The sequence below is a fragment of the Pan paniscus genome, chromosome 1 (genome assembly GCF_029289425.2).
Source record: "Pan paniscus chromosome 1, NHGRI_mPanPan1-v2.0_pri, whole genome shotgun sequence".
NCBI lineage: Eukaryota > Metazoa > Chordata > Mammalia > Primates > Hominidae > Pan > Pan paniscus.
In genome coordinates, this window is record NC_073249.2 from 90,853,539 (window position 1) to 90,879,455 (window position 25,917).

A 25,917-nucleotide genomic window follows, 5' to 3' on the forward strand; every position below is an offset into this window, starting at 1 on the left:
TCCCATTCTGTAAGCTGTTCCTTCATTCTGTTGATTGTATACTTTACTGTGCAGAAGCTTTTAAGTTTGATGTAATCTCATTTATCCATTTGTGCTTTTGCTGCTTGTGCTTTTGAGGTCTTATTCAAACAATTCTTACACATACCAATGTCCTGAGGCATTTTCTCTGTGTTTTCTTCTAGTAGTTTCGTAGTTCTGGATCTTACCTTTAAGTCTTTAATTCATTTTGAGTGACTTTCACATGTTGTGAAACATAAGAGTCTAATTTTATTCTTCTTCATGTGATTATTCAAAACATATAAGGAATTCAAAGAACTCAATACTTGGTATAAAATAAACAAAAACAAAATAAAATAACCTGATTACAAAGTAGACAAAAGCCTGAATAGACATTTCTCAAACGAAGTCATACAAATGGCCACCAGGTATATGAAAAATTCTCCACATCACCAAACATTGAGTAATGCAAAGCAAGGCCATAATGAGATTTCACCTCATCCCAGTTTGAACGGCTATTATCAAAAAGACAAGAGATAACAAATGTCAGCAAGGATGTGGAGAAAAAGGAGCACCTTACACTGTTGGTGAGAATGTAAACTCATAAAGCCATTATGGGAAATAGTATGGAGGCGCCTCAAAAAATTAAAAAGAGAAATACCATATGATGTAGCAGTCCCACTTCTTATAGTAAGAAGAATGAAATGAGTATGTTGAAGAGCTCTCTACACTCTCGTATTTATTGCAGCATGATTCACAGTTATGAATGGCACTATTCACAATTCACAATTGATGTGGATTCAGCCTAAGTGTCCACTAGTGGATGAACGGATAAAGAAAATGTGAAGGCACATGCTGACAAACATACAGATGCACTTAAATTTATACTAAAAATCACTGGACCGCGTTGCTAACTTCCATTAGGGAAGAATGTAGAACAGACCATGGGATTCTTTCATTGCCAGGTTCATGTGACCCTTTCCATATGGTCAACACCAGACCAGAAATTTAATCAGTTCCAGCCCAAGTGCCATCACCAAAATGTGAGAAGGCTGCCCACTGCTCAAAGGTTTTCAATTAAGATAGGTACTCTTGGCTGGGCGCGGTGGCTGAGGCCTGTAATCCCAGAACTTTGGGAGGCCAAGGCGGGTGATCACGAGGTCAGGAGATTGAGACCATCCTGGCTAACACAGTGAAACCCCATCTCTACTAAAAATACAAAAAAAAAAATTAGCCGGCCATGGTGGCGGGTGCCTGTAGTCCCAGCTACTCGGGAGGCTGAGGCAGCAGAATGGCGTGAACGCGGGAGGTGGAGCTTGCAGTGAGCTGAGAGCGCACCACTGCACTCCAGCCTGGGCGACAGAGCGAGACTCTGTCTCAAACAAACAAACAAACAAACAAAAAGATAGGTACTCTTCTTCTGAACATGTGATATGGGTGTAGACAACTGTGTTTCAGTTTGACTGGGAAGATAAAAGTGTTTTCTTTATAGAGGAAGAAAGCCCAGGTCTGTGCCCTCAGGGTAGGCTGGGGAAATTGAAAGTGTGGTTTGGGTAAGACGGTACCTGGTAGAAAGGACATCCAGGCAGAATCAGTGCACATTGAGTGGAAAAGGTGGCTTTGGTGGCCAGACAAATGGCCCTTTGTGAGGAAGGCTATGCACACTGGTGTCAGCAGCTCTGGCCAGTTCTAGTTGAATCTATAGAACCTGACAGGGCATGATTGATGAACCCCTAAATTAGAAACACCTGGGTCCCGGTAACTGAGGACTGTTCCACACATACAAAAAGCATGGAGAAAGACGTGTGGCTTATCAATGAAAAGTAAAATGTTAAGCCCTTCACTGACTGAACAGATCCCTTCTTGGCCAAGGGGACCCCAGGAAAACCTTAAAACTGAGTTTCTGGCCATGATGGGTGGGAGGTCAGACACACCTCACTATACCCTACCTCCCTTTTATGGTTTAGACACAACAACTGATCAGGATTGTTAAAACAGAGATCATAAAACTGACAGAACAGACTCTTCATGGCAAAAAAATACCAAATTATACACAGGACCTAGGGCCATGCCAGGCAAGGATTAAGTCGTGCACTCCAACACTTAAAGAATAAATAATGTTCTAGTACTTCCAGTCCAGGCCAGAGGAATTAGGCAAGAGAAAAAAACAATAAAGGGCAAGAGTAAGTCAAACTATCCTTTTTTGCGGATAACATGATTCTATATCTAAAAAACCATAGTCTCAGCCCCAAAGCTCTATCAGCTGATAAACTTCAGCAAAGTTTTAGGATACAAAATCAATGTACAAAAATAAGTAGTATTCCTATACACTAACAACTGCCAACCGGAGCACCAAAACAGGAATTCAATCCCATTCACAACTGCCAATAAAAGAATAAAATACCCAGGAATACAGCTAACCAGGAAGGTGAAAGATTTCTACATTGAGGGTTATAGAACACTTCTCAAAGAAATCTGAGATGACACAAACAAATTGAAAAACATTTCATGCTCATGGATAAGAAGAATTAATTTCACTATAATGTCCATACTGCCCAAAGCAATTTACAGATTCAATGCTATTCCTATCAAATTACCATTGACATTCTTCACAGAACTAGAAAAATCTACTCTAAAATTAATATGGAGTCAAAAAAGAGCCCGAATAGCCAAGACAATCCTAAGCAAAAGGAATAAAGCTGGAGGAATCATGTTACCTGACTTCAAACATACTACAGGGCTACAGTAACCAAAGCAGCATGGCATTGGTACAAAAACAGATACACAGACCAATGGAACAGAATAGATAGCTCAGAAATAAGGCTGTACACCTACAACCATCTGATCTTTGGCAAAGCTGACAGAAGCAAGCAATGGGGAAAGGACTCCCTTTTCAATAAATGGTGCTAGGAGAACTGGCTACCCATACGCACAAGATTGAAACTAGACCTCTTCCTTATACCATATACAAAAATCAACTCAAGCTGGATTAAAGACTTAAATGTAAAACCCAAAACTATAAAAATCGTGACGACAACTTAGGCAATACCATCTGGACATAGGAACGGTCAAAGATTTCATAACAAAGATGCCAAAAGCAATCATAACAAAAGCAAAAATTGAAAAATGGAATCTAATTAAACGTAAGAGCTTCTGTACAGCAAAAGAAACTATCAACAGAGTAAACAGACAATCTATAGAATAAAAGAAAATTTTGCAAACTATGCATCTGTCAAATGTCTAATATCCAGCATCTATAAGGAACTTAAACAAATTTACAAGAAAAAAACAACCTTGTTGAAAAGCAGGCAAAGAATGTGAACAGATGTTTTTCAAAGAAGACATATGTGTGGCCAAAAAGCACATGAGTAAAAGCTCAATAGGACTGATCATGAGAAAAAGGCAAATCAAAACCACAATGAGATATATCTCACACCAGTCAGAATGGCTATTATTTTATTTTTAATTTTTGATTTTTTTTTTTTTTTGAGATGGAGTCTCATTCTGTCACCCAAGGTGGAATGCAGTGGTGAAATCTCGGCTCACTGCAACCTCTGCCTCCCGAGCTCAAGCAATTCTCCTGCCTCAGCCTCCCTAGTACGGTTACAGGTGCCCGCCACTGCGCCCAGCTACTTTTTATATTTTTAGTAGGGACAGGGCTTCGTCATGTTAGCCAGGTTGGTCTTGAACTCCTGACCTCAGGTGATCTACCCACCTTGGCCACTGAAAGTGCTGAGATTACAGATGTGAGCCACCGCCCCTGGCCCGAATGGTTATTATTAAAAAATCAAAAAATAACATGCTGACAAGGTTGTGGGGCAAAAGGAAGGCTTATACACTGTTGGTGGGGTGTAAATTAGTTCAACTATTGTGGAAAGCAGTGTGGTGTTTTCTCAAAGAGCCAAAAACAGAACTACTATTCAACCCAGCAATCTCACTACTGGGTACATACATGAAGGAAGATAAATCATTCTACCATAAAGACACATGCATGTGAATGTTCATTGCAGCACTATTCACAATAGCAAAGACATGGAATCAACATAAATGCCCATCAGTGGTAGACTGGATAAAGAATATGTGGTATATATACACCATGGAATACTATGCAGCCATAAAAAAGAGTAAGATTATGTCTTTTGTGGGAACATAAATGCAGCTGGAGGCCATTATCCTTAGCAAACTAACACAGTAACAGAGAACCAAATACAACATGTTCTCACTTATAAGCAGGATCTAAATGATGAGAACTTATGGATACAAAGAAGGGAACAACATACACTGGGGTTTACCTGAGGGTAGAGAGTTGGAGGAGGGAGAGGATTAGAAAAAATAACCATCATTGGGTACTAGGGTTAGTACCTGGGTGACAAAATGATCTGTACAACCAACCCCTGTGACATGAGTTTAACTATATAACAAACCTGCACACGTAACCCTGAACCTAAAATAAATGTTTAAAAAAGGATAAACTATGGTCTAAGTGTGACAAAGTTATTTTTTTAAATCTCTAGCAGCTAAACAAGCACTGACCTTGAACTAAGCAATATTAAAACAATTACAACTCATCCAGCTCACAGGTGCTGATTAACTGAGCTCCTGTTCCATCAGCCATAGCTACAGCTTTGATTGGACAAAATACTGATTTCAATATTGTTATCCTGATAAGAAGATGACCAAACATGGGCTGACTGGCCAGTTTGCAGAGACTGTGCACTTGTGTACCTTTGTGTCCTGAAAAGACCTTTTGATGTATATGTTCTAATTGTAATACATTTCAATATTAACTCTACACCACAAAGTGAACATGGGTCATATACTACATGGATGTTTGTTCTGTATGCATGTGCATGTGTCAAGACTACTGATTAGTTCATTCTCACACTGCTAATAAAGACATATGCAAGACTGGGTAATTTATAAAGGAAAGAAGCTTAATTGACTCACAGTTCAGCATGGCTGGGAGGCCTCAGGACAATTACGATCATAGCGGAAAGCACCTCTTCACAGGGCAGCAGGAGAGAGAATGAGTGCCAAGCACAGGGGGAAGCCCCTTATGGAACCATCAGATCTCACAAGAAGTCCCTCACTATCACAAGAACAGCATGGGGGAAACTGTCCCCATGATCCAATTACCTCCCACTGGGTCCCTTCCATGACACAGGGCAATGATTACAATTCAAGGTGAAATTTGGGTGGGGACACAGAGCCAAACCTTATCAGTTAGCCCATGGCTCCTCCCAAATCTCATGTCCTCATATTTCAAGGAAATCACGCCCTTTCAACAGTCCCCCAAAGTCTTAAGTCATTCCAGTGTTAACACAAAAGTCCAAGTCCAAAGTCGCATCTGATACAATACAAGTCCCTTCTGCTTATGAGTCTGTATAATCCGAAGCAAGTTTAGTTACTTCCTATATGCAATGGGGGTACAGGCGTTGTGTAAATACACCCCTTAGGAATGGGACAAGTTGGCCAAAACAAGGGGGCTACAGGCCCCGTGCAAGGCCAAAATCGAATAGGGCAGTCATTAAACTTTAAACTTCCAAAATGAATGATTTCCTTTGACTCCATGTCTCACATCCAGGTCATGCTGATACAAGAGGTGGGCTCCCATTGGTTTTGGGTAGTTTTACCCCTGTGGCTTTTTTGACCCCTTCTGGCTGCTTTCACGGCTGGCATTGAGTGCCTGTGGCTTTTCCAGGTGCATGGTGCAAGCCGTTGGTGGATCTATCATTCTGGGGTCTGCAGGACAGTGACCCTTTTCTCACAGCTCCACTAGGCAGTGCTCCAGTGGGGACTCTGTGTGGGGGATCCAACCCCACATTTCCCTTCCTTACTGCCCTAGCACAGGTTCTCCATGAGGGCTCTGCCTCTGTAACACACTTCTTCCTGGACATCCAGGCTTTTCCCTACCTCCTCTGAAATCTAGGCAGAGGTTCCCAAATCTCAATTCTTGACTGCTGTGCACCTGCAGGCCCAACACCACATGGAAGCTGCCAAGGCTTGGGGCTTGCACACTCTGAAGCAACAGCCTGAACTCTACATTGGCCACTTTTAGCCATGGCTGGAATCGCTGGGACACAGGGCACTAAGTCCCAAGGCTGCACAGAGCAGGGGACCCCTGGATCCAGCCCAGGAAACCATTTTACCCTCCTAGACCTCCAGGCCTGTGATGGGAGGATTTTCCTTGACAGTCTCTGATATGCCCTGGAGATATTTTCCCCATTGTATTGGTGATTATCATTTGGCTCCTCCTTACTTATGCAAATTTCTGCCACATGCTTTAATTTCTCCCCAGAAAATGGGTTTTTCTTTTCTGTTGCATCACCAGGCTGCCAGTTTTTCAAACTTTTATGCTCTGCTTCCTCTTGAATGCTTTGCTGCTTAGAAATTTCTTCCACTAGATACCCTAAATCATCTCTCTCAAGTTCAAAGTTCCACAGATCTCTAAGACAGGGGCAAAATGCTGCCAATCTCTTTGCATAGCAAGAGTGACCTTTACTCCAGTTTGCAAAAAGTTCCTCATCTCCATCTGAGACCACCTCAGCCTGGATTTCATTGTCTGTATCACTATCAGCATTTTGGTCAAAACCATTCAATAAGTCTCTAGGAAGTTCCAAACTTTCCCACATCTTTCTGTCTTCTGAGCCTTCCAAATCTCTAGGAAGTTCCAAACTTTTCCACATTTTTCTATCTTCTTCTGAGCCCTCCAAACTTTTCCAACCTCTACCTGTTACCTAGTTCCAAAGTCACTTCCACATTTTTGGTTTTTTTTTTTTTTTTTTTTTTTTTTTTGAGACGGAGTCTTGCTCTGTCTCCCAGGTTGGAGTGCAGTGGCGCGATCTCGGCTCACTGCAAGCTCCGCCTCCTGGGTTCACGCCATTCTCCTGCCTCAGCCTCCCAAGTAGCTGGGACTACAGGCGCCCGCCAACACGCCCGGCTAATTTTTTGTATTTTTAGTAGAAACGGGGTTTCACCGTGTTAGCCAAGATGGTCTCGATCTCCTGACCTCGTGATCCGCCCGTCTCGGCCTCCCAAAGTGCTAGGATTACAGGAGTGAGCCACCGCGCCCGGCCCATTTTTGGTTATTTTTACAGCAGCACTCTACTCTCTCCCAGTACCAATTTACTATATTAGTTCTTTCTCACACTGCTAATAAGGACATACCTGAGACTGGGCAATTTATGAAGGAAAGAGGTTTAATTGACTCACAGTTCAGCATGGTTGGGAAGGCCTCAGGAAACTTACAATCTTGGTGGGAGGCACCTCCTCACAGGGTGGCAGGAGAGAGAATGAGTGCTGAGCAAAGGGGGAAGCCCCTTATGAAATCATCAGATCTCATGAGAAGTCAGTCACTATCACAAGAACAGCATGGGGGAAACTGTCCCCATGATCCAATTACCCTCCCACTGGGTCCCTTCCATGACACATGGCAATTATTACAATTCAAGGTGAGATTTGGGTGGGGACACAGAGCCAAACCTTATCACTTAGCCCATGGTTCCTCCCAAATCTCATGTCCTCACAGTTCAAGACACAATCATGCCCTTCCAACAGGCCCCCAAATTCTTAACTCATTCAAGCATTAACACAAAATTCCAAGTTCAAAGTCTCATCTGAGACAAGTCAAGTCCCTTCCACCTATGAGCCTATGAAATCCAAAGCAAGTTAGTTACTTCCTAGATACAATGGGGCTACAGGTATTGGGTAAATACATTCGTTCCAAATAAGAGATATTGACAAAAACTAAAGGGCTGCACGCCCCATGCAAGTCCAAAATCCAATAGAGTAGTCATTAAACCTTAAAGTTCCAAAATGTTATACTCCATGTCTCACATCCAGGTCATGCTGAAGCAAGAGATGGGACCCCACAGCTTTGGGCAACCACCTTCGTGCATATTTATAGCTCTTTCTGTAACCTGTTGAATATGTATGTTTAGCTTGTCTATTCAGCATAAAGCTCTTACCCCAACCCCTCCTCCTTTGAAGTGCCTGTCTCTGGCCTTGGCCAGAGACAAATTGTGTATATGTGTGTGTGTGTGTTTTAAGTTAACAAACTTGACATACACTACTGAACTCCAAAGTGAAAGGCCAGTAGAGAAAACCAGGTCAGAGGTCATTTGCTTTACTCAACTAGCACAGGTGGATGGAATATTCCTATTGCCCTAATGGAGTGAGGCAGGTCCACACATGTGTAGGCTGATAATGGAAACAGAACGGAGCCCTGAGGTGCTGGTCTGGGCATCACATTTGCAGCACTGCTAGCTTTTTGGTCAGCCTTTGCATTTAAAGACAAAGCTGAGAAATGTACGACTATGTAATGGACTTGTGTTTGTGTTTGTTATCCTGGTTTTTTGTTTGTTTGTCTGTTTTTTTGAGACAGTGTCTCACTCTTGTTGCCCAGGCTGGAGTGCAATGGCACCATCTTGGCTCACTGCAACTTCTGCCTTCCAGATTCAGGTGATTTTCCCTCCTCAGCCTCCTAAGTAGGTGGGATTATAGGCATCTGCCCCATGCCCGGTCAATTTTTGTATTTTTAGTAGAGATGGGGTTTCACCATGTTGGCCAGGCTGGTCTCAAACTCCTGGCCTCAAGTGATCCACCCGCCTTGGCCTCCCAAAGTGCTGGGATTACAGGCATGAACCACCATGTGTGGCCAAAGATTTCCTTTTCTTTTTTTTTTTTTGTGAGACAGAGTCTCACCCTGTCACCCAAGCTGGAGTGCAGTGGCACCATCTCGGCTTACTGCAACCTCTGCTGTTATTCTTAAAAACTCAGAAAGGTGGAGACCACATAAGACTTGAACACAAGATCTCATAATACCCAATGATCTTACTTGCTTTCATGGGCTTTTGGGGCACCCATTTGCCCATAAACATCCAGGCAACTCTCTCTGCCCTTTCCTGGGGAAGGAAGATGATGTCTCCCAAATGCCAAAAAAAAAAAAAAAAAAAAAAAAAAAAAAAAAAAAATCCCTGAATCCCCATAAAAAAGAAAGAAAAAATATATATACAAAATATAATACTTTTAACCACAAAAAGGAAGGAAATCCTTTCATTTGTGATGACATGGATGAACCTGAAGGAAATTTTGTTAAGTGAAATAAGCCAGGCACAGAAAGAAAAATATCACATTATCTCATTGTATTAGTTTGTTCTCACGCTGCTATGAAGAACTTTCCAAGACTAGGTAATTTACACGAAAAAGATATAAAGAAAAGAGGTTTAATTGACTCACAGTTCCACATGGCTGGGGAGGCCTCAGGAAACCTATAATCATGGCAGAAGGGGAAGTAGTCACATCTTACATGACGGCAGGTGAGAGAGCGTGTGAAGGAGGAACTGTCAAACACTTATAAAACCATCAGATGTTATGAGAACTCAGTCATTATCATGAAAACAGCATGGGAGAAACTGGCCCCTGGTCCCACCACGTCCCTCCCTCAACACTTGGGGATTACAGGGATTACAATTTGAGATGAGATTTGGGTGGGGACACAGAGCCAAACCGTATCACTCATTCATATGTAGAATCTCAAAAAGTTGATCTCATAGTGGTAGAGAGTAGAGTGGTGGTAACCAGAGGCTAGGGATGTTGTAGGGGAGGGAGAAATGGGAAAATGTTGGTCAAAAGATATAATTATAGTTAGATTGGAGTAATGAATATCAAGAAATCTATTTTATAGCAAGGTGACTATAGCTAAAGATGAAATACTGTATTCCTGAAAATACAAAGAGAGTGGATGTTATGTCTTCTCATGACAAAAATGTTGGCTGTGAGGTAATATATTTGTTAATCAGTGAGATTTAACCACCTCACAATGTATATATACTTCAAAACATCATATTGTACCTGATAAAAACATATAATGTTGTCTGTCAACTTAGAAAATTTTAAAAAAAGAAATGATAGATTATTATGGCCTCCCAAAAAGAAAGGTCAAAACAGAGAACTCACCATCTCATAACACAGCTCATTCTACCCCTAGACAGTCATATTAATTAATCTAATAACTAAATCATTCTTCTTTCTGTTAAATGCAAGGTGATCACCTTGTTTCTTCAGCCTAGAACTGCTCAAGTTCTATCAGAAACAATATCTAACAATTTCTCTTATCCTCTTCTGTCTCAGAGTGCCTTAAAAATTAAATTTGGCCATCTTGATACATGGTCATGTTCACATCATGAGTGGAAGTTGACTATTCATCATGAAATGTAACTTGGCCACAGAGCCTAGGGACTTAAGCCAAATTTTACAGCTGCATTAAAGAAGCATTGATGAGAAGCCAGCATGCCATTCACTCATTCACACATTTATGCATTTATCCATTCTATTGAGTTCTTAATAGCTACCAGAGAATCTTTAAGGTTCTGTAGATAAAAGAGGAAATTAAAAACAAAAGTTTTACGGAAATTATACTTGAACTTGGAAGGTAGTTATTTTTTTAACAGGAAATTAATAAATGTAATAAACTGAGATAAATGCTCTGATGAAAAGGAAGTTGGTCCTTTAAGAATGTATTAGTTTTAAAGGGTTGCTGTAACAACGTACCTTTGACTGGGTGGCTTGAGCAACAGAAATTTATTGTTTCATGTCTCTGGAGGAATTAAGCCTGAGATCAAGAGGTCAGCAGGGTTGACTTATTCTGAGAAAGCAACTGTTTCATGTATCTTCCCTAGCTTTTGGTGGCTTGCCAGAAATCTTTGGTGTTCTTTGGCTTATGAATGCATTATTCTGATCACTACTTTCATCGTTACATGATGTTCCACTTGTAAATATGCCTCTGGAATTTCCCTTTTTAAAAAACAAGGACACCAGTGTTATTGAATTAGACAATAATTAGCCTAATGCTCTCAGCTTACTTCATTGTATCAGTAATGAACCTATTTCCAAATAAAGTCACATTTTTAGGTATGAGAAGTGGGGAACTGAGCACACAAACTTTGGGAGGATACAGTTCAACCAGCAGAAGTCCGCTCTTGACCTTCACTAATTCATATCCTGATGAAATGCAAAATATAATCACCTCACCTCAACATTCCCCAATGTCTTAACTCATTCATTAAAATTATCTAAGTCCAAAATCTCAACTAAATATCAAAATAAATATGGGTGAGACTCAGGATATGATTAATTCCATGGCAAAAGTCCTCTCCATCTGTGAACCTGAAAATCTAGAAAATATGTTATCTCTTTTAAAATACTATGATCTGCCAGGCATAGCATAGAAATTTCCATTTTAAAAGGGAAGAACCAGACAGAAGAAAAGGGATACAGGTCCCAAACAAGTCCAAAAACCAGTGGAGAAAATTATATTAGATTTTAAGGCTCTTTGGATCCAGGTTCAACATCCTTTGGTACAGGCTGACAGCATGTCAGCTGAAATGGTTGATGGTGTCCACTCGTCATATACCTGAGCTCTTTAGCAAGAGGTTATCCAGCCCCAATGGGGGTGTCTCTTGGTATTCTCTTCAGAGTCTCTCTCTCTGCAATGTGAATAGAATAAGCATTTTTCAAATGCTTGTATTCAAATTCTCATTTATTTTTCTCAAAAAATTTTCTCTTCAGTTTATCTCTCTCCTCATTTTATTTTAAACAGTAAGAAGAAATTAGGGTATTCCTTCAACATTGTGCTTAGAAGTTTCCTCAGCTAAGTATCCGAGTTCATCACTTACAGAGTCTACTTTTTATTCAACAGAACTCAATACAGCCAAGAGAGCCAAGTCCTCTCTCACTATATAATGAGGATTGCCTTTCTTCCCATTTACCTCATCTCCACCTGAGACCTAATCAGAACCGTCTTTAACATTTATATTTCTAGCAACATTCTGTTGATGATGACATGTTTATTCTAAAAGATCATAGAGGCTTTCTCTTTGACTGTCCTCTCTTTCTTTCTAAGTCCATACCAGAACCTCCTTTAATGTTCATGTTTACAAATAATCTCTTCAAGGCAACCTGTAGTTTTTATATTACACACCTCATTCTTCCAGTTTAAACTCATTATATTATATACCTCATTCTTCCAGCTGATACCAATTTTCCAATTCCAAAGCCATCTCCACATTTTTAAGTATTTGTTACAATAATACCCCATGTCACTTTTCCAAACTATTACTTTTCTAGGGCCTCTAAAAGAAAATACCACAAACTGGGTGGCCTAAACAACAGAAGTTTATGGTTTCACAGTTCTGGAGGCTATAAGTCCAAGATCAAGCATGAGCAGATTTGATTCCTTCTGATGGCTGTGAAAGAATCTGTCCTGTGCCTACTCCATAGGTTCTAGCGATTTGATGAAAATCTTCAGTGTTCTTTGGCTTATAGATGCATAACCTTACTATCTGTTTTTATGTTCACACTGTATTCTCCATAGTATGTCCTTCTCTGTGTTCAAATTTTCCCTTTTTATAAGGCATAGTCATATGAAATGGAGGCCACTGTAAAGACTTTATCTGAATTTGCTTTGCCAGGAAGACACTATTTTAAAATTCACAGGTATTGCAGCTTTCTCTCTAGAAAGAAAAGACTAGTCATTTTCAAGAAATTATACTGGGGCAACTAGATAGTCACATACAAATGAATAAACTGGATTCGTTATTTCATATCATACGAAAAAATTAGTTCAAAATGGATCAAAACTCTTAAATGTGAGAACTGCAATTATATACATCTTAGAATAATACATAGGTGTAAATCCACATGACCTTGGATTTGGCAATGGATTCTAAGATATGATATCGAATGCACAAGCAAAAAAATATAAATTGGACTTTATTAAAATTAAAAACTTTTACGTATCAAATAACATTATCAAGAATACGAGAAGACAACCAGTGGAATAAAAGTAAATATTTGCAAATCATGTATTCAATAAGGGACTTATAAGGAACTATACAACTTAATAATAAAGACCACCTAATTAAAAAATAGGCAAAGACTCTGAATAGGAAATTTCTCCAAGAAGATATACAAACAGCCAATAAGTATTTTTGAAAATGCTTGACATTATTAGTCATCAGGAAAATGCAAATCACTTTATACCCACTGGGTTGGTTATACCCACTAGGCTGACTAGAATAAAAAATTATGTAATAACAAGTGTTGATGAGGTTGTGGACAAATTAGGACTTTTCTACACTGCTTGTGGCAATGTAAATTGTTGTAGCCACTTTGGAAGACTTTCTGACAATATCCCATCACCTCACAACTGTTAGGATGTCTAGTATCAACAAACAAACAAAAAAGATAACAGGTGTTGGTAAGGATGTCGAGAAATTGTAACCCTTATATGCTATTTATGGGAATGCACAATGGTAAAATCACTAAGGAAAACATTATAGAGGTTTCTTAAAAAATTTAAAATGTGGGAAAGTGTTGCATGAAATAGGTGTAAGTGGCCCACTCTCACCATGAACTTCCAGAATCCTAGCTGTAGGAGATCCCATAACTCCCACAGACATCTGAGCTGGCTAGAAGTGCCAAGAGAGTTGGCAGAGACAGAACTCCAGATTGCACAGAAAGAGGGTTTGGCACAGGAATGGCTGCAGTGGAGCATGGAAATGGATGCCCATCCCTTAAAGCTTGCCATACTCCTCTAGGTGGCTTTAACCTTTGTTGGCTGCAAGGGCTGGATAGAAATGAACTATCTGCTCAAAGGGTGGGGCTGGTTTGATCAGAGTGCCCCCATCTGCTGGCCTCTCTCAGAGTTTCTGCCTCGCTGCACCAACTTTCAGCATGGCCTTGGCAGCACTGACCCACAATTGCTGTCCCACCAAAGCATTTTTGCCAGCATGTCCCCACATAGATGGTTTAGACAGTAGACTGAGAACACCTCATCCCCTTCAGTGCAGCAGGTCCTTTACCTCAAGTGGCCAAAAAAAAGGTGTTGGCCTAGTTTCAGACCCCTAGGGGTAGAGCACACAGCCTAACAGTGCTGAGCTGATCCTTGGACCCATGAAATTATCCAGAAACAAAGCCAATCAACTAAACCCAACTTATAGCACAGCTAGACACTCAAGACATTAAAGAATATAAACTAAAAGAGCCCCATCCAAAGAACAGCAACTGCAAAGACTAGCAAAATATTAGCCCACACAGATGGGAAAGAACCAGTGCAAGAACTCTGGCACTGTAGAAACCAGAGTGTCTTACCTCCAAACTACCATGCTACCTACCCAGCAAAGTCTAGATGGCAATGAAGATTATTGAAATATAGGAGAAAGCAGAAACCCAGTCAAAGGAATCTAAGAAATCCAATAAAATAATACAAAAGCTTAAAGATAAAATAGCCATTGTAAGAAAGAACAAAACTAACCTACTAGAGCTGAAAACTCACTACAAAAATTTCATAATACAATTGGAGGTACTAACAGCAGAAGCTGAGGAAAGCTGAGGAAAGAAATCTCAGAGCTTGAAGATCAGTTCTTCAAATCAACTCAGTCAGATAAAAATACAGGAAAAAATAATAAAATATGAACGAAACTTCAAGAAATATGAGTTTATGTAAAGAGACCAAACCTTCAACTGATTTGCATCACAGAAAGAGAGGGAGAGAGACCAAGCAACTTGGAGAACATATTTGAAGATATTGTCCCTGAAAATTTACCTGACCTTGCTAGAGAGGTTGACATGTAAATTCCGGAAATTCAGAGTACCCCAGCAAGATATTACACAAGATGACAATCCCTAAGACACATAGTTATCCAATTCTCCAAGATCAAGGTAAATAAAAAATATGAAAGGCAGCAAAAGAGAAGAGGCAGATCATGTACAAAGGGAACCCTCAACACACTAACAGTGGACCTTTCAGCAGAAATTTTGCAAGCCAGAAAAGATTAAAGGCCTACATTCAGCATTCTTAAACAAAAGAAATTCTAACCATGATTTCATATCCAGCTGAACTAAGCTTTGTAAGTGAAAAAGAAACATAATCCTTTTCAGACAAACAAACACTAAGCAAATTTGTTGCCATTAGACCTGCCTTATAAGAGGTCCTTCAGGGAGTGCTGAACATGGAAACAAAAGGCTGCTACCTGCCACAAAACAATACACTAAAGTAAATATTCCACTGACACAATATGCAACTATACAATCAAGTCTACATAACAACCAGCTAATAACACTATGACAGGATCAGATCCTTACATATCAATATTAACCTTGAACATAAGCAGGCTAACCACTCCACTTAAAAGGCACAGAATGGTAAGTTGGATAAAGAAGCAAGACTCGATTACATGCTGTCTTCAAGAGACCCATCTTACATGTAAAGACACAGGCTTAAATTAAATGGATGGAGGAATATCTATAAAGCAAATGGAAAACAAACAAAATAGAGCAGGGGTTGCTCTTTTATTTCAGGAAAAAAAAACAGACCTTAAACCAAAAGCTATCAAAGAGGATGAAGAAGGGCATCGCATAATGATAAAAGGTTCAATTCTACAAACAAGACTTAACTATCCTAAAGATATGTGCATTCAGCACTGGCACAACCAGATTCATAAAACAAGTTCTTAGAGACATATGAAGAGACCTAGCTAACCTCACAATAATAGTGGGAGAATACAACACCCTACTAACATTGTTAGATAAATCATTGAGGGAGAAAACTAACAAAGATATTCAGGAACAAAATTTCACACTTGACTAAATTGACCTAACAGACATATAAGGAACATTCCACTCAACAACAGAATATACATTCTTCTCATCTGCACATGGCACATACTCTGTGCCACATGCTTGGCCACATGCTTGGCCATAAAGCAATGCTCAGGAAATTCAAAAAACAGAAATTATATCAACCACACTCTCAGATCACAGTGCAACAAAAATACAAATCAATACCAAGAAGATCTGTGAAAACCATAGAAGTATTTGGAAATTAAACAACTTACTCCTGAATGACTTTTGGGTAATAAATTAAATTAATGCAGAAATCAAGAAATCTTTGAAACTAATGAAAACAAAAATACAATATATCAGAGTCTCTGGGACACAGCTAAAGCAGTGTTAAGAGAAAAGTTTATAGCACTAAAGGCCTACATCAAAAAGTCAGAAATATCTTAAATTTATACCTAACATCACATTTACAGGAACTAGAAAAAACAAAAGGAAACCAACCCCCAAACTAGCAGAAGAAAAATAATAATCAAAATCTAAGTTGAACCAAATAAAATTGAGATGTGAAAATTCACAAAAATAGTTAAGAAAACTAAAAATTGGTTTTTTGAAAGAATAAGATATATAGACCACTAGCCAGATTAATATACAAAAAAACAGGAGAAGATCCAAATAAACACAATTAGAAATGACAAAGGGGACATTACCATGGAACCCACAGAAATACAAAAAACTCTCAAAGACCATTATGAACAATTTCTATGCTGAAAAACTAGAAAATCTAGAAGAAACAGATAAATTCCTGAAAACATACAACCTGCCAAGATTGAACCAGGAAGACATTGAATACCTAAACAGATCAATAACAAGTTCTGAAATTGAATCCATAATAAAATACCTACGAACCAACAAAAGCCATGGATCAGACAGATTCACATCTGAATTCTACCTGATAGATAAGGAGGAGCTGATACCAATCCTACCAAAATTATTCCAAAATATTGAGGAGCGGAGACTCTGCCCTAAATCATTCTATGAGGTCAGCATTATTCTGATACCAAAACCTGACAGAAACACAAAGGAAAAAAAATTCAGGACAATATGCCTGATAAATATTGATGCAAAAGTCCTCAAAAAAAAATACTAGCAAACTAAATCCAGCAGCACAGCAAAAGCTAAGCCACCATGATCAAGTAAGCTTTACCCCGGGATGCAAAGTTGGTTCAACATACGCAAATCAGTAAATGTGATTTATCACATAAACAGAACTAAAAACAAAAATCACGTGATTATCTAAATAGATGCAGAAAAGGTTTCAATAAATTCAACATTCTTTCATGTTAAAAACCCTCAACAAACTAGGTATCAAAGGAACATACCTCAAAATGAGACATCTATGACAAAACCACAGCCAACATCATATCACAAATAGGCAAAAGCTGAAATCATACCTCTTGAGAACCAGAACAAGACAAATTTGCCCACTCTCACTACTCCTGGTTCAACATAGCACTGGAAGTTCTAGCCAGAGCAGTCAGGCAAGAGAAAAAAAAATAAAAGACGTCCAAATAGAAAGAGAGGAAGTCAAACTACCTCCTTTTGCAGGTAATATGATTCTATACCCAGAAAACCCCATAGCCTTTGCCCCAAATTTCCCAGAAATTATAAACAACTTCAGCAAAGTCTCAGGATACAAAATCAATGTACAAAAATTAGTAGCATTTCTATACAACTAATAATACCCAAGCTGAAAGCCAAACCAAGAACATAGTTCCTTTCACAATAGCCACACAAAGAATAAACACATAGGAATACGGCTAACCTGGGAGGTAAAAGATTTCTACAACAAGAGTTACAAAATGCTGCTAAAAGAAATTAGAGATGATACAAACAAATGGAAAGACATTTCATTCTCATGGATAGGAAGAATCAATAGTGTTAAAATGGCTATATTCTCCAGAGCAATTTACAGATTCAATGTTATTCTGATCAAACTACCAATGTCATTTTTCACAGAATTAGAAAAACTATTCTAAAATTTATATGGAACCCAAAAAAGATCCCAAATAACCAAAATAATCCTATGCAGAAACAACAAACCTGGAGGCATCACACTATCCAAATGCAAACTATACTACAAAGTTACAGTCACCAAAGTAGCATGGTGCTAGAACAAAACAGATACATGGACCAGTGGAACAGGTTAGAGAACCCAGAAATAAAGCTGCACACCTACAACCATTGGATCTTCAACAAAGTTGACAATAACAAGTAATGGAAACAGGACTTCCTATTCAACAAGCAGTGTCAGGATAACTGGCTAGTTATATATAGAAAATTAAAACTGGAACCCTTCCTTTCACCATATAAAAAATCTACTCAATATAAAGTTAAAAAAAACGTATATATGTAAAACCTAAAACTGTAAATGCCCTAGAAGAAATCTAGGAAATACTATTCTGGACATTAGCCTTGGCAAAGACTTCATGACAAAGACTCCAAAAGCAAATGTAGCAACAACAACAAAAATTGACAAGTGAGATCTAATTAAAGATCTTCTGTACAGCAAATTAGACTATCAACAGAATAAAAAGATAGTCTACAGAATGGGAGAAGGTATTTGAAAACTATGATTTCTGAGAAAGGTCTAATATCTAGACTCCATAAGGAACTTAAATCAACAAGCAAAAACCAAACAATTTCATTAAAAATGGTTAAAAGCCATGAATAGATCTTTCTCAAAAGAGGATCCATGCAACTAACAAGCATGTGAAAAATGCTCAATATCACTAATCATTAGAGAAATGCAAATCAAAACTACAGGGAGATACCAGCTCACACCAGTCAGAATAGCTGCTATTAAAAAGTCAAAAAATAACTGATGCTGGTGAGGTTGTAGAGAGAAGGGAACATTTATACATTGCTGGTGGAAATGCCAATTATATGCCATATTTTTTTATATGGTGAAAGGAAGAGGTCTAGTTTTAATTTTCTTCATACAGCTAGCCAGTGATCCCGATGCTATTTGCTGAATACTTCAGCCACTGTTGAAAACAGTTTGGAGATTTCTCAAATAACTTAAAACAGAACTAACATTTGACCCAGCAATCCCATTACTGGTATATACCCAAAGGAATATAAATTGTTCTACTAAAAGATACGTGTTTGTATATGGTTTTTTTGTTTGTTTGTTTATTTATTTCTTTATTTTTTGATTCAGAGTCTTGCTCTTGTCCCCCAGGCTGGAGTGTAATGGCACGGTCTTGGCTTACTGCAACCACTGCCTCCCAGGCTCAAGCGATTCTCCTACCCCAGGCTCCCAAGTAGCTGAGACTACAGGTGCCTGCCACCACGAAAGGCTAAGTTTTTGTATTTTTAGTAGAGACAGGGTTTCACCATGTTGGCCAGGCTGGTCTCGAACTCCTGACCTCAGATGATCCACCCACCTCAGCCTCCCAAAGTGCATGTGTATGCTTATTGCATTTTTCATAATAGTAATGACATGGAATCAATCTAGTTGGCCATTAACAGTGGTTTAGATAAAGCAAATGTGGTACGTATACAACATGGTACACTACGGAGCCAAAAAAATACAAAATCATTATTGGGGGAACCTGACTCCAATATTTCAATGTAGGTTCTTTCTATTTTCCATAAGTGTCAGCCAGCTGAGAAATAAAGACAGTACAAAGAGGAATTTTACAGCTGGGCCACGAGGGGTGACATCACATATCAGTAGGACCATGATGCCTGCCTGAGTCTCAGACCAGCAAGTTTTTATTAAAGGTTTCAAAAGGGAGGGGGTGTAAGAACAGGGAGTAGGTACAAAGATAATATGCTTTAAAGGGCAAAAAGCAGAACCACTAGTAAAGGTCTAACAAAGATCATATACTTCTGAGGGAACAGGACAAAGGGTAAAAGCAGAACCACTGACAAGCGTCTATGTTCAGTGGTGCATGTATTGTCTTGATAAACATCTTAAACAACAGAACACAGGGTTCGAGAGCAGAGAACCGATCTGACCACAAATTTACCAGGGCGGAGTTTCCCCAACCCTAGTAAGCCTGAGGGTTCTGCAGGAGACAAGGGCGTATCTCAGTCCTTATCTCAACTGTACAAGACAGACATTCCCAGAGCAGCCGTTTATAGATCTCTCCCTAGGAACGCATTCCATTCCCAGGGTATTAATATTAATATTCCTTGCTAGGAAAAGAATTTAGCAATATCTTTCCTACTTGCACATCCGTTTATAGGCTGTCTGCAAGAAGAAAAATACGGCTCGTTTTGCCCAAACCCGCAGGCAGTCAGAGCTTACGGTTGTCTTCCCTAAAAATCGCTACTATTCTGTTCTTTTTCAAGATGCACTGATTTCATATTTTTCAAACTCACATGTTTTACAATCAATCTGTACAGTTAACAATTATCACAGTGGTCCTGAGGTGAGATACATCCTCAGCTTATGAAGACAACAGGATTAAGAGATTAAAGTAAGGACAGGCATAAGAAATTATAAAAGTATTATTTGGGAACTGATAAATGTCCATGAAATCTTCACAATTTATGTTCCTTTGCCATGACTCCAGCCAGTCCCTCCATTCGGGGTCCCTGACTTCCTGCAACAAATCATGTCCTTTGCAGGAACATAGATGCAGCTGCAAGGCATTATCTGAAGCAAAATAACACAGGAACAGAAAACCAAATACCACGTGTTCTTACTAATAAGTAGGAGCTAAACACTGAGTACACAAGGACACAAAAAGAAGCACAATAGACACTGGTGGTTTACTTAAAGGTCGAGGGTGGGAGGAGGGTGAAGACTGAAAAACTACCTATCAGGTACTGTGCTTACTACCTAGGTGACAAAATCATTTGTATGCCAATCCCAGCAACATGTAATGTATTGATGTAACAAACCTGCACATGTAGCCCCTAAATCTAAAATAAAAGTTGGAAGAAAAAATATGAATACCATATGACCCAAGATTTATTCTTCTTGGTATTTATGCAAAATAATTAAAATAGGAGTTGAACAGATATTACTAGCGCTCCCATGTACATTACAGTATGATTCAAAATAGACAAGATGTAAAAAGTACCTAAATGTCCCAGTTTTGAATGAATAGATAAGAAAATGTGGTGTGTATATATAATGGAATGTTATTCTTTCTTAATGAAGGAAATTCTGCAATAGTTACAGCATGAATGAAATTCTGCAATAGTTACAGTATGAATGAAACTTGAGGGCATTATGCTAAGCGTAATAAGCCAGTCATAAGAGAATAAATACTGCATGAGTCCACTTATGTAGAGTATCTATAATAGCCAAACTTACAGGAGCAGAAAATAAAATGGTGGTTAGCTGGGGCTGGAGGAAGGGGGAAATGGAAGCTGCTATTCGATGGGTATACAACTTCAGATATGCCAGATGAATAAGCTCTGTAGATCTGCTGCACAACACTGTGCTTATAGTTCCTAATACTGTATTGTAAACTTGAAATTTGTTAAGTGGTTGATCTCACGTGTTCTTATCATCATAAAATTCTAATACATGCCTCACTATGTGGTTTTAGAGAAATAATGTTGCTAACAGTGTTGGATTTGCCTCTTCCAATCATAATCATTTGCTAATACACTAGAGATCCTCTCAGAGCTATTTCACTGCCTCTTGCAGAGAACCACTTGGTACAAACTGATCTCTAAGATGTCTATGAGGGTAGATTAGATCTCTGTGAGCTGTTCTGTCTTTCTCTTTGGTTCACACATTTCAAAGTTAGGGGAAGCCCCAGATTCTCACCTACTAGTGGACCCAAGTAGGAGCTCTGATGTGTAGTAAGATATAAAAATATAAGAAAGAGTGGGGTCAAGGCATTAGAGGTTGACGCTGTTTAAATTAAAACACAGTGAACAGGCTAATTCTTTTGGGTGGAAGATAATTTCTTTCCTATCTCATTTATAGACATGACTGTCCTTAGAAGTTAAAATTTCAGGGAGAAATCAGCAAACACATTAGACAAAGCACCTAAATGACTCATTCTCTAACTTAATTACCATCATCTACATACTCAAGAGTGGTCCATTATACCTAGTTTACGTAAAGTAATATGAATGTTATGTATTTGAGTAGCTCAGAATACCAATATCATTTGTATATAAAGCACTTATTTTCTCAGTGTCCATAAGTCAAATTTGAATTTGGAGGACGTTTTAGCAGTTTGTGACATCTTCTCAAGATGAAATCTGTTTCCTAACTAGCTGAATGATGTGATTTTGACCACTTCACTCCATCTCTGAATTTCAGTTTTTTCACTGCACATGAGGAAAAAATTCGGTGGCTTCAAAACATCCTTCAAAATTTGATTTTCCCAAATGAACCAAATTATCATATATATATATATATATATATATGTATACACACACACATATAAATATTAGCAATGATATTTGGCAATAAAGAATGTCTAAAAAATCTTATTCATGGTATCTGAATTTATCATACTTTCTTACCTTTATGTCTGATAAAAGACATAATCGGAAAGGTGCAGGGCAAGAGGAAAAAAAAACTACACTTATTCCTTGGATTGTTGGTCCAAACCATAAAGGCAGAACTTTAATGCCTCTTTTCCTTAGATTAATTGGGCATATATAGCTTCAGATCACCACAGTTCTCTGATGAGTACAGAAGATTGCTATTTTGCATTTATCTACTTTTTCATAATTGTAACGGTGAGAGTGAGGCTCTTTTCAGCTTTCTCCATCTTAGGTGGAATCTGTCTTATTCATTGTTTAATTTGCATCTTATCCCTGTTCTCCTAACATTAGCACACCTAACCCAAGCCAGAACAACAGACCTGGATGTTAAATCAAGGACTATATAAGACCACCTAAGTGTCACTTCGAAAGTAAATTTGCTTTCTGTGCCCTTTTTTTTTTATATATGGAGAGTAAAAAGGAGAAAACTGTCAACCTTCTAGAGCTATGGGGAAGATTAAGTGACACAAAATAATTGCACCAGGTGCCAAATATATGATCCATAAATACATTGTAAGTTTTAGATACTGACTTTCTGCCATTCTACTCTAAAATAAATTAATTTTTCTTCAGTTTGCCTTAGTTAACTGTCTGCCTGGGCAACTTTCTGATGGATTCATATAGTGGAATGTGAGAAGAGGAAATATGGTTGGAGAGCTCCTGAGGAGTTGTTGGTGCTGAAGGAAATGTATAGAAGCAGATAATTTACATTAAACAGGGCCAGGAATTCCTCTAACATAGGCAAGTGCCTTCATGCACATCACCAGAAAGTGCCTGGTTTGGCAAGCAAATTACCCAATTATTCCCCCTCCAGGAGTCCACTTCTGAAAAGATATCTCTAGTTTTGGCTAGAGCAACTCCTTCCCAGGACACAGTGCTTGCAACAGAATCATAGGCTGGATTTCACCCCTACCTGCTCCTTGGTCTGGATTCTTTGGGCAGGGCACAGTCAGTTCTGTCTTAACCAGGGCCTATTCCTTAAAGATCCCATCCAAACTATAAATCTGTGTGCCCCACCCTGATTTGCAGGCCACAGTTTATTTGCTTTTACATAACTCACAGATAGATTAAAGAAACTCCTATGGAAGCACTCTTTAAGAAAAAAAAAGTTTATTTTTTTTCAAATTATGAAAATTCTGAATGCAAAATATGATATGAAGAAAATGCATAAAAGTAAAACTAATGAAATAAAATGCACCCTTAATACTCCATTTCCTAGAATTAATAGCTGGTATATATATATATATATATATATATACACACACACTATATATACATATATTATTATATGTATTATATACATATAATATACGTATTATATACATATATTATTTTCTGTGCTTTGATCTTATCTTCATAAACATCATTACCAATGGCATCAGGTTTTTAGGTGGAGGACTTCAGGCAAAATTTCCACACTTGAGTAAAGATTGAACAGTAGTTATTTGATATCCTTTTCCTTGGTGACCTTGAAGCATAAAGAGATAAAAATAAACCCGTTGAGATGCAGGTAGTCATACATTTCTTTCTTCAATCACACTGCCTCTCCTCCCTGTGAGCCACATCTCTTCTTCCATTTCCATCTGAAGCACTCTTTTCTCATTCTCACCTATCTCCTTTAATGAATTCCTGTCCTTGGAGTCACATCTTCCCCCTCTGTTGGGACCATGAAATACGATATTCACTCCTACCCAGCATGAGCCCACGTGAAAGGGCAGGAGATGTCAGGGAATAATAAGATAGTGAAAGGAGCTGGTGTGTCCAACGACAAGGGCTAAAGGGAAACTTCTCATTGGGCAGAAAGGTAGGAGGAGCCTACAAAATGTATTCCTGGTGCAACTGCTGTCAAGGAAGGCTTGAGACTTTTGACTAATGTCCCTGAGAACTGGAGCAATCAGAAAGCCTTTGCATTTTTGTGTGTCTGAATGTGTTAGCCTTTATTCTGATCTTTTTGCATTCCAATATTAGCCTTCATTTGTTCCAAGAATCCCACATGAATATATGTGACAAACAGCATAAACTTTGTCATGTAGATCCAACCATCTCTGTCTACACAGAGATGTTTCTCACAAAAGACAGCTACCTTTGTGTTCTGATTTGCTTAGGGACATCCTTGGTAATTTAGGACTGTTATGAGGTATGTTGACCACCCTCAAATTTAACTCCCTCTTCTGTTCATTGTGTACCACAAATAATTGAATGAGCTAATATGTGAAACAATTGGATTATAAAGGATTAATGAAGATAATTATTGAAAAACCCTTAGAATAGTCTGAGTCATTCTGCATACTCGGTAAATGAGAGACATCATTATTTCCATTCTATTAGGTACTTTTAGTCACATCCACTGTTTTAACAACTATGTCTCTATTGATGTAATTCAGTAAAAGGCCCAGCCAAAATTACCCAAGTTTAAGCTCTATATATCAGATGGATAATTCTTAGATGTCCTGTGGGAATCTCAAACTTAACTTGTCTAGAGCAGAACACGTTTTTTCCCTGGAACATGGTCTTTCTACTGTGCTCATAAGAGGTGTATTGAAGAGTAAATGCAATCATATACATAAAAACATAACTTTCACTTCCAGCTTTGCCCAGTAGAAGCTCAGTTAGAAAAATATTGTTTTCATTGTTATTTAAAGACTATGCAAGGTTTTTATGTCAGCCTGATCCAGAAATGAATTATGATTTATGTTGATCCTCTTGTGGAAAACCCAGATAAAGTTGTAGTGATTGGGAATAAAACTAATAGCTTCGTTTTTTCCCATATAGTAATTCTGTGCCAGTAATATCTCCATTTGTTTTCCCAACCATTCTGGGCTCTTTGATTTAGGAGAGTCATGACAAAAGATGAAAAATAAGAATGGTCTGCTTTTGACTTTAAATCCAAAAGCATAGAAAAATTTATACAAATTAATAATTAATACAAACACAGTATTATTGGGATGATCTATGATATACAAAAGCAAGGACTTCTTTCAGAGCTAGTGAATCACAGAGGAAGTAACAGGATGTGTTTTCCAGGCATCCTGTGGAAGTGCTAGATATCAAAGAAGAAATGGCTATATGGGTGGTTAGGTGTAGGAGACATAGGACCCTAGCTGGGATTCCTGGGCTAAGGGAGGTTTAGATGCAGTCAAATAAATCTAACGGCTATAGAAACAGACCATAATGCGTATTTAAAATGGTAGAACCTAGGCAAACTTTGCGTAGTCCCTTCAAAGCCAAAATGCAGGAAAAATAAGTTCTTTTCCAGAATGTTGTCCTGGGATGTTCAATTATGTCTATTAAGTAACAGAAAAATGGGTCTGAGCTGGTAATGACTACATATGCGTTCCATCCATGGTCACCTAAGCCAAGATGGCTAAAGAGGACATGCTAGCTTTGACTCTCAAATAAATTACATATAATTTATTGAGGAAAATGTGATTCTCGGGCTTATCAAAAACAACAAAAACATAAACAAACCAAAAAACGACCACAAATTGAGAACTCCTGTATATAGGTAATCTGTCTTCAACTAGTCTGTATGGTGACATGTCTTCAACTAAAAGAGTGGTGACATGATTCTCCTCTTGCCTTTCTCTTTCATCACCTTCCCTCTCACTGTAGATCATAGTCTTCTGTTCCCTAGGTGGAGGTGACTCCACTGGTCATATCATGACCAAAAGCAGGCTGGGATTTAATTGGAACACTTAGATATAAATTCATTAGTTCACCTTTGTCTGATGTTCCCTGGACAAGAAATCTATAAACCGTACTTATTATCAA

At 38.6% G+C, this 25,917-nt stretch overlaps 1 protein-coding gene across 1 annotated transcript in view; it reads right to left on the reverse strand.

Moving 5' to 3' along the window:
- Positions 1-23,234: 23,234 nt before the first annotated feature.
- The window catches only part of PYHIN1 (pyrin and HIN domain family member 1), a 45,537-nt gene continuing 42,854 nt past the window's right edge, over positions 23,235-25,917 (reverse strand). The window contains exon 8 of the mRNA XM_057302372.2: positions 23,235-23,614. Coding sequence (XP_057158355.2) covers positions 23,588-23,614 — 27 coding nt within the window. The 3' untranslated portion in view covers positions 23,235-23,587. The remainder of the gene's footprint in view (positions 23,615-25,917) is intronic.